The sequence below is a fragment of the Procambarus clarkii genome, chromosome 29 (genome assembly GCF_040958095.1).
Source record: "Procambarus clarkii isolate CNS0578487 chromosome 29, FALCON_Pclarkii_2.0, whole genome shotgun sequence".
Classification (NCBI taxonomy): Eukaryota; Metazoa; Arthropoda; class Malacostraca; order Decapoda; family Cambaridae; genus Procambarus; species Procambarus clarkii.
The window spans coordinates 10898659-10911469 of NC_091178.1; the positions used below are offsets into that span (position 1 = coordinate 10898659).

Genomic DNA, 12811 nt, shown 5'->3' on the forward strand with positions numbered 1-12811 from the left:
TGTCCAATTCATTAGTACCAAGTTCTACTTTCTCAATTGTTCATCACGTCAATATATATATACGATGGTCTTTATCACTACAGTCTAAACAGGAGAACGGGCTGCCTCATTCCTCGCTGTGGTCCCTTCATTATTTGCACTTAATGCATTCACACAGTTTTAATCATAAATAGTCTTATAATACCAGGAGCTGTAAATAACAGCATATTTGATGCTTATATTATTGCACTTGTTATATGATGCATTACATCATATAATCATCCTAGGCTTACATGGAAAAACTCAACTTCCAGGAGCAATGTCTGTGTTGTCCCTCCTAAGTCATAACTGCCATTGTGTCTTGTGACTGATAAACATGCCTCTCAATATTGCCAGGCATTGGAGTTATATATAGTATATTGATAAGGTAGAACAAATTATACTTTATATGAATTTCAAGCATTTTAATAGTAGCTATATAATGAATTATTTAAAATATTGAACATTTAACAGGCCTGACTTATGCTTCATTGTTCCAATGACAAAATTAGGATATTATTATGACGGCAATTACTTATAACTGTTTCCGTGATCACAATACTGGTAACGTTATAATTGTTCCTTACGTACTATATTGATATTATGCAGTGATTTATACACTTGCCCTTCTAGGTCTTTCATAAGAATAATTTTTTTTTCTCATTTGTCATATTCTAAGATTTGTATGTGTATGGTAGGGTTAGACTGGTAAATGTTTAATTCTCTGTGCAATACATGATCAGTTGTAATATGTTTATGGTATTCTAGTAAAGTCTAAAATTTCAAGTTAGTGGTTCTGATACAGCCAGTAGTTAAAATATTTCACTAGAAAATTACTCCCCACCCCATGCATTTCTAAAATTGTTTGCTAGTATTTTTGATAAGCATTTTAATTGTTTTTATTGTAGTGTTTACCTGTTATCTTTTCCAGTTAGCCTGAGATAGTGGTGGTGGGCAAGTTTGGCTCTGATAAATGAGCCAACATCTAAGCACTAGCCTTCACAGCATCTCCTGTGATTAGAGCACAAGTGAATACCAAGGCCTTCTTTATTTTCCCTTTTGTATACTGCCTTAAAGGTGTGTATCATCTTTTTTTTTTTTTCTAGGATGGTCTTGGAAGAAGAAGCTCTTCCAGCTGGATGGGAAATGCGTCTCACAGAAGATGGGCGGCAGTATTTTGTTGATCATAATACCCGACAAACAACTTTCCAAGATCCCCGGCCTGGAGCTAAGCAAATGTAAGTGAACTTTAAGTGTGTCTTGTTGGAAGGATGTTAATGAAAAGTAGCAGATAATTAATAATTGTCGACATTGTAAGAACAGTGAAAACCATGCATTTCACGCATTGTCTCCATGCACTTTGGCTTATGTTCCAGTAATGCTATCTTCAATGTTTATCGTCATTGCATGGGGGGGGCAATGTGTAAACCCCTGATTGGGCTTCAGTTGGAAGCCTCAGACCCCTAGAGGATTCATTGGAATCCCAGGTTGCATTACTTTTGACCATATCATGGTGTAGTTCTCTAGGGCGTTTGCTTGAGAGTAGCAAGTGAGTGGGTTCGAATCCTCCTCCTGGCTCCTAATGATTTTCTCATTGATACATAAAGTTAGTGTGATTTCATTGTGCAATGATGTTTATTATGAATTAAGAATATTCATAATATTGCTTGCATTATGCCAGTTGCCTGGCACAGTCATTGGTAATGTATATTGATCGACAATGATTAAAGCTATGGTTTTTCTACTAGTTTGTGCATAACCACTCGCTAGCTTTGCATTACTGACCAAATCGTTCTGATATGCCTTCTGTAATACAGTACAGTATATCCAAATTAATCTGGTTACAGTATCTTGCTCCAAGTTTGTCATAACTCGTTTTGTTCTTGCCAGGTAACATTGTCTTTGCTTGTATTCTTTTACCTTTTTACACCTTTGTGGGGCACCATCTTACATTTACCATATATTGAGGTTATCTTGAGATGATTTCGGGGCTTTAGTGTTCCCGCAGCCCAGTCCTCGACCAGGCCTCCACCCCCAGGAAGCAGCCCGTGACAGCTGACTAACACCCAGGTACCTATTTTACTGCTAGGTAACAAGGGCATAGGGTGAAAGAAACTCTGCCCATTGTTTCTCGCCGGCGCCCGGGATCAAACCTGGGACCACAGGATCACAAGTCCAGTGTGCTGCCCGCTTGGTCGACCGGCTCCACCATTCATTCTGATATTGTATAACTCATTGTTTGAGCAAATAAACTTTGACATATTAATTTTCTTGCTTTTGTACCACATAAGCTAAAATCTTAAGAGAACAAGCTTTGAAAGTGTGTGCAATGTCTGATTCCAAATAGTTTATTTTGTAGAGGTTTCTGTATCAATGGTCTGTGTTGTCAGCTCACAACTAAAGGGGCCTAGATATTGTCATGATGATAGGACAGAAGCATTTGGCAATCTTTCCTGTCACCTGGTGTCTTTGTTCACCTTGCAGTCCAAGTATGTATCTGGGAATTTGGCAACTTGTATAGGTTGCATCCTGGGGAAAGGTCGGTAGTTGGCCTATGCGGATTTTTGATAAGCCTAACAGGCGTCTTGACGACAATTATGGGAACCATAAGGTGAAACATCCTATCCTTGTGCCTAAAAATGTATTAGAAATACATTCAATCCTTGCATACATCTTTTAATTTAAAGTAATTATTGTTTATTCCTGGAACACCGGTGTACCCATCATGTTGTTCCCTGAGCCAAAGCAGCTTTGTGATTCAAACTGCTCATAACAATGATTTCCTTTAAATCAAATTATATATCTTTTGTATGAAGCATAATATGCATCGGATTTTGCAAGGATTTATCATTCTTGTATGTTTGTACTAGTAAATGTTGACAGTGAATTGTGCAGAAGAATCTGTCCAAACCAATTTGCTTTGGAACTGGGAAGAGGGCATTTTGTTATATAGTTTTAAAATTTTATTTATAATGTTGTAATTTTTTTTTCAGCAATGCCAGCAGAGGGCAGTATGGAATTCCAATGGTGTACGAACGATCATTCAGGTGGAAGTTAGGACAATTCCGCTATTTATGTCATAGGTAAGGATGCATGTTTTTTGTATCACTTCTTGGCTAATCCAAAAAAGGCGTGTCCTCTTAATTTCAAGTTGACATCCAGGTCATTAGCAGGGATATTTTAATCTGTTTAGTGTGGGGGGGAAAAACAAATTATATGCTATGAATATAAATAAACTGTAGTGTTGAGTTTAGTAAATATAAATACAGTAGTTTACAATGAAGTTTGAGGGAGGACAAGAAGTGTATGAGAGGGTTTAATTGTAAAAATCTTAATATAGAAGGCAGGCAGTGATATGCAGTATAATATTTGAATGAGAAAAGTGGTGTTGCAGAAGTTGGTTATTCAGTTTCACTGAACTGAAGGCCACTGAAGGCACTGAACTACAGGCCAGTGTCGTTGACTTGTATGCCATGCAAGGTGATTAAAGTTTGGTTTTATATAACTGCCTGGACATCATCTGATGTTTCTGGTTCTTGGATGGGGTGGTGTTCTTCGGTGATTCATATTCATCAAGTAAAGGATTTTGATGATAAATCTGATGATAGAAAAGTGACCCATAACTTCTACCATTTTAGCTATATCTCAGTTTCTGGTCATTTAGTGCAACTATCAAACTGAGTGACATAAGTAGAAATTTAGCTTATGTAAGTTGGGAATTATTGTCACCATGATTTTCTGTTTACATTCTCAATATTTGTTTTTGCACATATATAATTTACTTTATATAATTTTGTCAACAGTAATGCCGTAACTGGTCATATCAAGATAAGCGTAACTCGGCAGACGCTGTTTGAAGATTCTTTCCATCAGGTGATGCGACTTCCAGCTTATGAACTGAGGAGACGGCTCTTTATTATATTTAGAGGAGAAGATGGCTTGGATTATGGTGGCGTGGCAAGGTAAAGGAACTAAAGGATTTGTTTTCATACGGCTAAAAAATTCCATTGTGCTAGCATGAATTACCCTCATTTGGCATGTGTGACCTTTCCTCATGGCTCTGCATTTTCTTTATTCATTCATCTATCCTCTCACTTTTAAGTAGCACAGACACTTGCCATATTATGTATTCAAAGCTAAATATGAAGTGTTACGAGACAACTTTTACTATTACTTCCGCTCTGGAAGTAGACGGGAAGGCTCTCCTGGTCTTGCTCATGAATAAAGAAAATTCTGATCTATCATACACCACAAAACTAGGCAAATACTCCATATAGGACCATATACTCATTACAGTACCTGTAATTATTGAACTGCTTGTACACATTACATCACTTTCACCATGTCTTGAGATATGATGACCTGGGGAGACCTGCTGAGAGGCTACAATGAAGATAATACATTTTTTCTGTGTAGTGTAACCTAAAAACTGGTTATTCATTATGTTTTCTAAAAAAAAAATTATATTAATATTATTGAGACTAATATCTTGAATTTGTATTTTTAAGTTATTTATTAATCTTTAGAACATAGCTTGTGTAAACTCGAAGTGTAAAAAAATTTGATTCTATATTTTACAGCATCAGAAGGTCGACTTATTAATCCGTTAGTGGTAGTGACTATGGTGTTGCTCGAGACAACAGTTGTAGATATCCTATTTAGACTTTTGATCCATTGCTTAACACTGCATTTTATTTTGCACCATTGAGATTGGGTAGGTAAGGCTGCAGTGATATATGTTGAGTATACAAATTGTAAATATTTACATTAATTTTCTCTTTACACAGAGAATGGTTCTTCCAGTTATCCCATGAAGTCCTCAATCCTATGTACTGCCTGTTTGAGTATGCCAACAAGAATAACTACTCGCTACAGATCAACCCAGCCTCAGAAGTCAACCCTGATCATTTAACTTACTTCAAGTTCATTGGTCGTTTTATTGCAATGGTATGGACATGGTGGAACAATCTTCAGATAGTGTTTACAAAATTGTTGTTTTATGTGCTTTTAATCATTTATAGTATTTAACCAGGGTAGTGAAACTTGCTGTATCTCAAGAAAATAGTACAGTATAGGTACTGAATCAGAATTAGAATTAATGCCTTAGAGGGGTATGTACCTTGTATGTACCTCCCTTTGGGAGGTTATTTACATTAATTAGAAAGAGCACTGATCCTAGGACAGGGCCCTGTGGAACACCTCTTTCCACTTGTCTCCAGCCTGATATCCTCTCTGATTATGACTGTTTCCTGTTTCTCAGATACTCTTGTACCCAGTCTAGTGCCTTTCCTGTTATTCATGCTTGTCTTTCCATCTTGTGTATTAGTCTTTTATGAAGGACTGTCTCAGAAGCTTTCTGGTAACCCAGGAATTATGCTGTGAAAGGACACTGCATTTGGAATTCACAGATTGGAAGAATGAATCATTGATTGTGTCTTATTATAGACTGGTGGCCCATAATTCTCAACTCCTTTAAAATCATATCTTTTTAACAGAATATGAAGGCTTGATAATAAGTATTAGTGTCATCATTTGTACATATTAGGTAGATGTATAACAAAACAGTACAGTATGCTCAAAATTTGGAACAACATTATGTATTGCACAGTTTCTTTAGGTCGGGTCATTTGGTGGCAAGTTTTTCATACCCTCCGTATATTCTTGATATCATCTTGATAAGATAATATTCCAACTAGCAAAATGTCATATTACATTCATTTAATATAGACAAATCTTTTATTTTTAGGCTTTGTATCATGGAAAGTTTATCTACTCAGGATTTACCATGCCATTCTACAAACGCATGCTCAATAAGAAGTTGACCATGAAGGACCTGGAATCTATTGATCCAGAATTTTATAATTCTCTCTGCTGGATCAGAGATAATAACATAGAGGTAAGAACTTAATAGCAAGATACTTTTTAATTAATATGTACGCTAATTAATACAGGAATGAGTAACTTATAAGTAAGAGGTAATACAATGGCAACAAATAAAATTTATGTAAATTTGTTACTGACATTTCTGTTCTGTCACTGGTTTTACTGCCGGCAGGTATGTTAAATCTGCCGTCAGGTATGTTAAATCTGCCGGCAGGTATGTTAAATCTGCCGGCAGGTATGTTAAATTTGAACCTTGTTGTGTTCTATGCCATCTTTTATTTACAGCAAACACTTTTTTTGTATTAGTTTAACCCATCAGCTGCACATCACAACCAGGGATGTTCTTGCCAATTATCTGTAAGCTTAGCAACTATGGTCAGGGATGTTTCAAAGTACTGTGTACAATTTAAAATTCACATGGGTACACAGGGCTCACATCTGCTTCCTCAAGCCTCCAGTAAAGAGGCCCCATCTTGGGGAAAAAATCGTGGGCACTCCTGAGTTTGAGGGTCTCGGTATTGAGAAAGCGACTTCAAGTAGCACATGCAGTAGCAGCTCACTGCCCTGCAATGCAGCTTGTGCCCACAGCATCACTTAATAACGCTGCAATAAATAAGTAACTGCAATTATTTAAGTGATAGTGCCTGGTAGGACACTGTACATACAGTATATTTAAATTTTATATGTAATAGCATCCTTAATAATTTATCCTATAGATTTTTTTACCAAGTTTCTTGCAGATCAGTAAAATGTGTGGTATTCTAGGATGCAATCTAAGTAGATCTTAGTGGATGGCATTTATTGTTAGGAATTTGTAAACTAGGCAAATATCTAAATTTGAGCTGCATTTAGTTTGTTCAGTGTTTTGAGAGAAAGTTTGTTAATTTGTGGTCAATTTCATCTCCAATTTTAGGAATGCTGCCTTGAGATGAATTTCTGCACAGACTTTGAAGTGCTCGGTAAAATATCAGAGGTGGAATTGAAGCCTGGAGGCAAGGATATCCAAGTTACTGAAGAAAATAAAGAGGAATACATAGAGTAAGTGTATATGTTTAGTGGAGAAACTACAATGCCATAGTCATCAACACCACCTGATACACCAGGGAGGTCATCATCAACACCTGATACACCAGGGAAGACATCATCAACACCACCTGATTCACCTTAAGCAACATTTTTGGATGTAACCTACATCTTTTCTCAAGGTACTGTATACAATGTTCATGCTGTATATAATGATGAGAACATTGTATATAGTACCTTGAAAAAGAATGTAGGTTACATCCAAAATATGACTTTTAATACATTTACACATATATTGGGTGTGTACCTTGACCTTCATTCAAGTACTACAGCATTGTAGTAAATTTATCCACAAAATTAATAAATAAATAAATAAATTCATAAGGAAGATGATGGGAGTGAGAGAGGTAATGAGTAATGATGTGAAGCAGCAGTCTTCCTCTTGCTAACCACTGTCTTTGGTATGCTTATGTCAGTGCATACCTATCAGTGACTATGGAAGGATTGATATCTAGCTTTTAATGCCCTGCCTCTTACCTGTTTATACCTGATGTGCTAATTACCTCTTTCAGCATTAATGTTTTCATCACTTCATCATGTTTTCATTATATTTATTTTAAGTTGTATATAGAATTAGTTTCAACCTCTTCCTTCAATGCATTCCACTTGATCATCTGTACAGTGAACGAGAAATTTCTTACATCTCGATTTAATTGCATGTATACCTTCCACTGATGGAAGGTATACATGCAATGCATGCCTGTCCTACCTCTTTTTTTAATTTAAATTAGGCTTCCTTTATCCACTTTGTCTATTCCCCTCAAGACCTTGTGCCTAGTTATCATATCCCCCTCTGTTTCTTTTCTCCTCTAAGGTTGTGGGTGAGTTGTCTTGGCCTGTTCTCTTTGCTACAGCCTCTCAATTCTGGTACTAATGTAGTTAAAAACCTGAACTTTTTAAAGGTTTCCTTTTATGCTCCACAAGGTGTGGAATCCAGGCTGGTGCTGCATACTCAAGTAATGGTGTCACATACACAGTGTGTATGGACTTGAGAGCCTCATTGTTTAGACTCTTAAATGACATTCTTGTGTTTGCTAACTCTCATATGCTGCTGATGTGATCCTGTTCACATGATCTACGGGTGTTAGTGTTTGGATTATGTACATGTGATACTACTGTTCCTTCCTCCAACCATCCAAGGTTGTTATATGTGGCATAAGTAAGAATCTAATTTGTATTGGTTCAGTGTTACCTTGGTTCAGTATATACAGTACATAGTCACATAGGAGGTTATGTTAAGAGGTACATTCTAAGTAATTTGACCTAATATGAGCACTGGTAATTGGAGTATTTCAGGTTTGATGTATGCAGAGGATTCAGTTTTTAAAAAGAAGGGAGATTTAGGTATACAGTAGTTGAAAATTGTGTTGGTGTGTAAGAGAAAACTGTTTAAAATGAACACAGATAAAAGTAAGTTATGACAGTGGAAAGATACGGAAATTCTGTGCCAAATTACTGTGAATGGTGACATGCTTTAAGTTGTCCATCACTATATACAGTACCTGGTATGTCCAGTGGATAAGAGGAACTTGTATAATTGATGTTAAGGTAGTCAGTGAGGAAGGTAAAGTGATTGAACAATGATCCTCATGGATATATAACAGTAGATAGGAATAGATACGGCCAGCCGGCTGCATCAAGAAGTGGCACTGCCAACTCTTTATGTACAGTTGTACAAAATTCTAAAACCTCATTGGTTCTTACATTTTACTTCGGCACCTTTTCCTTTTATATAGAGAAAGTCACAACATCCATTTCATCTACAAATTATTATTTCAGTCTCATTTCATACATGTAAGTATATAGTATAGATACAATTATAAACATTTAGCAATTCTCTTGACACTTCAGTTTTACTTGGTGTTTTTCTTCATATTATTTTCTATAACTTCTTACTCTTTGATTTTGATTTTGCAACATTGCTGTAGACGACATCACCTTATCTACCTTAAAATAATATGTTATGAACCAATATAAATGCACAAGGGATGAGTTATAAACTTATAAAAGGCTAAGTAAATGATTTGTGTATGGCTTATGTTCAGTCATTAGCTTGGATCCCTATAATTGTTCAGCTCTAGACTGCTCTTTTAGTTGTCCATTTATTTAGTGCTAACATTCCTTTATCTTGATGCTTTGTTAAAATGATGATGACCTGCCATTCTTCTACATAAATGATCTTGTACCTTATATATATTAATCATAATTACTGCTTAATTATTGTTTATTACTGTTAAATATTTGCCTTTCCTTTAGGCTAATGATGCAGTGGCGACTGACACGCGGTCAAGAGGCTCAAACACGACATTTTTTGGAAGGCTTTTCAGAAGTGGTGCCTCTAGAATGGTTAAAATATTTTGATGAACGAGAGCTAGAACTGCTGCTGTGCGGTATGCAAGAGATTGACATCAACGACTGGCAAAAGAATACCATTTACCGACACTACAATAGGTCATCTAAACAGATCATTTGGTTTTGGCAGGTGTGTTTCTCAACAAATTTTAACAAAGAGAATTTAGTAAATGTAGTTCATTCTTTAGAGTTTTGTATTTGGTTTTTGTTTGTTTTTCCTCATGAACATTCAGTACTACTGGTGTACACATCCTTGTTTTGCTTTCTGACAACAGATTCTCCTAAGCCACATTTTGTGTTCATTTCCCTGTCCCATACATTTATCTTTGTTTTGACTGTTTATGATGTTTCCTGGGTATTTTGTCCCTTGTCACTGATGCATACGGCTTGTAAAGTAGGTAGAGATTGAATATATTTTGGGAATATTTGTTTTATATATTGGTACATTGCTGATGTACAGAAATAATTTATATTACAGTATTGCACCATAAGATAAAATTTAGGCCTTGTCTAAATATTTGCACTTACAATTCCTTTTTTCCAACAGTTTGTAAGAGAAATTGATAATGAAAAGCGGGCAAGATTACTACAGTTTGTGACTGGGACCTGTCGAGTACCAGTTGGAGGCTTTGCTGAACTTATGGGTAAGTTATCACCTTACACATTAGTATTCTGTATAATTCATTTAACCTCCAGTAGGGCCAATGCATTAAGGTTTACAATTTGATCCACTGCTTAGTTTCTGTATGCTCTTGATATTATGGTAAACTTGGAACACTTCTGTTGGTCATAATAAAGACCTTATTGTGGTTGTAAGAGTGCAGATCTTTGATCGTTATTTTTGATTAGATGGATTTTTGTTGGAGTCGTCGTCGTTGTGATATTTTGTGATTGGCAAAACGTAACAAAACGTCCAGCATTCATTCCCTGTGACGGGTTGAAGATATTAGTCTTTACAAGTTAGAAGTTGCACACTTGGTCACACTTGCCAAATACCTTTGTGAAGTGTGTGTATACATCTGCATTTTGTTTTTCTTCTAATGCTTCTGTGATTTTGTTATTGTGTTTGAGTAACTGTGAAATATACAACTCTGGTTACCCTTGTAAATGCATAATCTAAATGTGAAAGACAATATTGAAATGATTATTACTGTGATTCTCTTGCTTTGCCAAACTCTCTTTACTTTCACATTAATATATTGTTCACAGGAAGTAATGGTCCACAAAAGTTCTGCATAGAAAAGGTTGGGAAGGAGACGTGGCTGCCGCGGTCCCACACCTGCTTCAATCGCCTCGACTTGCCTCCATACAAGTCCTATGAACAGTTAGTGGAGAAATTGACATTTGCTATTGAGGAAACTGAAGGATTTGGACAGGAATAAATTTGTACAGAGAGTTCTTGACCAAATTCAATATAGTAACAGTAGAGTACTGTACAGTATATGTAATATTACAAGTGAATTTTCATATAGAAAACAAAATATATATATATGTATATATATATATCATGCACATGTGCACACACAAATACAAATATACATATATATGTATATAAACTACATATACAGTCATTTGATTACTTGAAAAAAAATGCATTATATTGACATTGCTGTGCATCTGTTTTGGTGATAGTACGAGTAGCAGAAAATTGCCAAGAAACATTCTCCAGGTTGTGTTTTGCTGGCCATATTTGGGCTGCAGTGGTCAGCATTGGCCAATTCTTGTTTCTTGCCTTGGCTGATCTTTTATGAAAACATTGTGGTACTTTATTTTTAAGCATACAGTATTGCTGTCAGATTTATATTTTGTGTGGTGTTTATATATTTTGTAGAGTTTATTTGATTTTGCAAAACAGTGCTAAGTAATTGGCCACATATATTATTTTGCAGTTATATTTATTATTATTACCAGAAAAACTTCCTTATCAGATTGAAGAATAAAAAAGTTATTTGATTAGATTTCCTGCAGTATATGTTAAACTTCCAATCTTCGTGATCCTGATGTTATGCAATGGGTAAAGCAGTGTTGAAAGTGAGCTGTCTTCACTGGGACAGTCATAATGTCTGCTGATACACTGTAATGGTCTGAATGATCTGTGCAATCAAAATATTAATCCAGAAGATATATTATCACTTGAGAGAAACGTCTTACTTTTTAAGAAGTCTTTATTGTAGATAACATATTACTTACAACAGATTTCTGCAGATCTAAAGAAAAACTATTTTTGTTTATCATTAAACTTGAAGAAGACTTATCTTGTGGGGAAATTAGTCAAATCAAGGCATGCCCTTTTATGTATTCTTTCCAGGTTGTTAGTAGCCTCTGCCTTAAGTCAGTTGCTGTCAGTGGAATCATTCCTGTAAAGGCATGTATTGTCTCATTAACACTGATCTCTCTTGCTTTTAACAGCTAAATTTTACTTGGCCTTGTGTAAAACTGTATTAGAAGTATGAATGAAAAAATGAATATTTGGAGTTAATATTGTATGTCTGGTTTGACAGTTTGCAAGTTGACTTGCCAACAATATTTTTTATCAACGTGAAATTGCTACACAAGTCAGGTCAAACCTTATCATTGTACAGCATTCTTGGCCTCAAATAAAGTTCATTGCCCTGGAAAGGTTTTGTATGAACTTAATATACACTTATAAAATATAAAGACAAATATGGCACTAAAACATTTACAATTTGAAAGAAACTTGATTACTGTGTATGACAAGCATAACTCTGCTTGTCATATATAGTAACAATATATATATATATATATTATTGCTTGCTTGCTCTCTTTCCTCTCTATATATCTATCTATCTCATGCTCTCTTTCGTGGGTTCTGTCTTTCATGCTCTCTCACATGCTCTTTCTTGCACGTTCTCTCTTTCCCTTTCTCTTTATCCATGGGGTATAAGCTGACAAAAACACAAGCAAGTGGTAAATCTGTGAATGTCACTTGTCGTTGACTTTGAGGATATGACTTGCCCCTACCAGCTGGTATCCTAGCACTGGATTATAATGTAGATGAATATTGCAACATGATGTGTTCTATGATTTGCAGTAAGCATACCTCTAAAGTGTCACAATTATTAGGTGTAAAGTCTCACTAGTTCAGATTTTTATGATTACACTCGATGAGAAGAGGATCTTGTCAATATTGTTAACTCGGGTACCCATGAATGACGAAAACTACAAATAAAATGATGTACGAATGCCGGGGGTTTTATGTACCGTACTGTGAACCCAGGTTTACACACTATTACATGCATGCCACGTTGCCTGCTCCTTCGTTTCCACAGCTGCAAAATTAAGATATGTGTAACTGCAAAGAAAGAAAATTAAATTTTAACAAATTTATCTAAACCATTTTTGGCCATTTTGATTTATAATGTAAACATAAGCTCTTGGAAGCACTGAAAGAAATGGTGGGAGTAGAAGAAAACTATACATGACCCAACATTGCTTGGTTGTCTATATACAGAAA

General features: G+C 35.7%; 1 protein-coding gene across 9 annotated transcripts in view; it reads left to right on the plus strand.

Annotated features, from left to right (window-relative positions):
• The window catches only part of Su(dx) (Suppressor of deltex), a 39996-nt gene extending 27456 nt beyond the window's left edge, over positions 1–12540 (plus strand). For all 9 annotated transcript variants that reach the window (XM_069333484.1, XM_045753442.2, XM_045753449.2 and 6 more), the window contains 9 exons: positions 1125–1256; positions 3012–3101; positions 3822–3980; positions 4806–4965; positions 5765–5914; positions 6815–6939; positions 9241–9466; positions 9884–9980; positions 10546–12540. In XM_069333484.1, coding sequence (XP_069189585.1) covers positions 1125–1256; positions 3012–3101; positions 3822–3980; positions 4806–4965; positions 5765–5914; positions 6815–6939; positions 9241–9466; positions 9884–9980; positions 10546–10718 — 1312 coding nt within the window. In that variant the 3' untranslated portion in view covers positions 10719–12540. The remainder of the gene's footprint in view (positions 1–1124; positions 1257–3011; positions 3102–3821; positions 3981–4805; positions 4966–5764; positions 5915–6814; positions 6940–9240; positions 9467–9883; positions 9981–10545) is intronic.
• Positions 12541–12811: the final 271 nt, after the last annotated feature.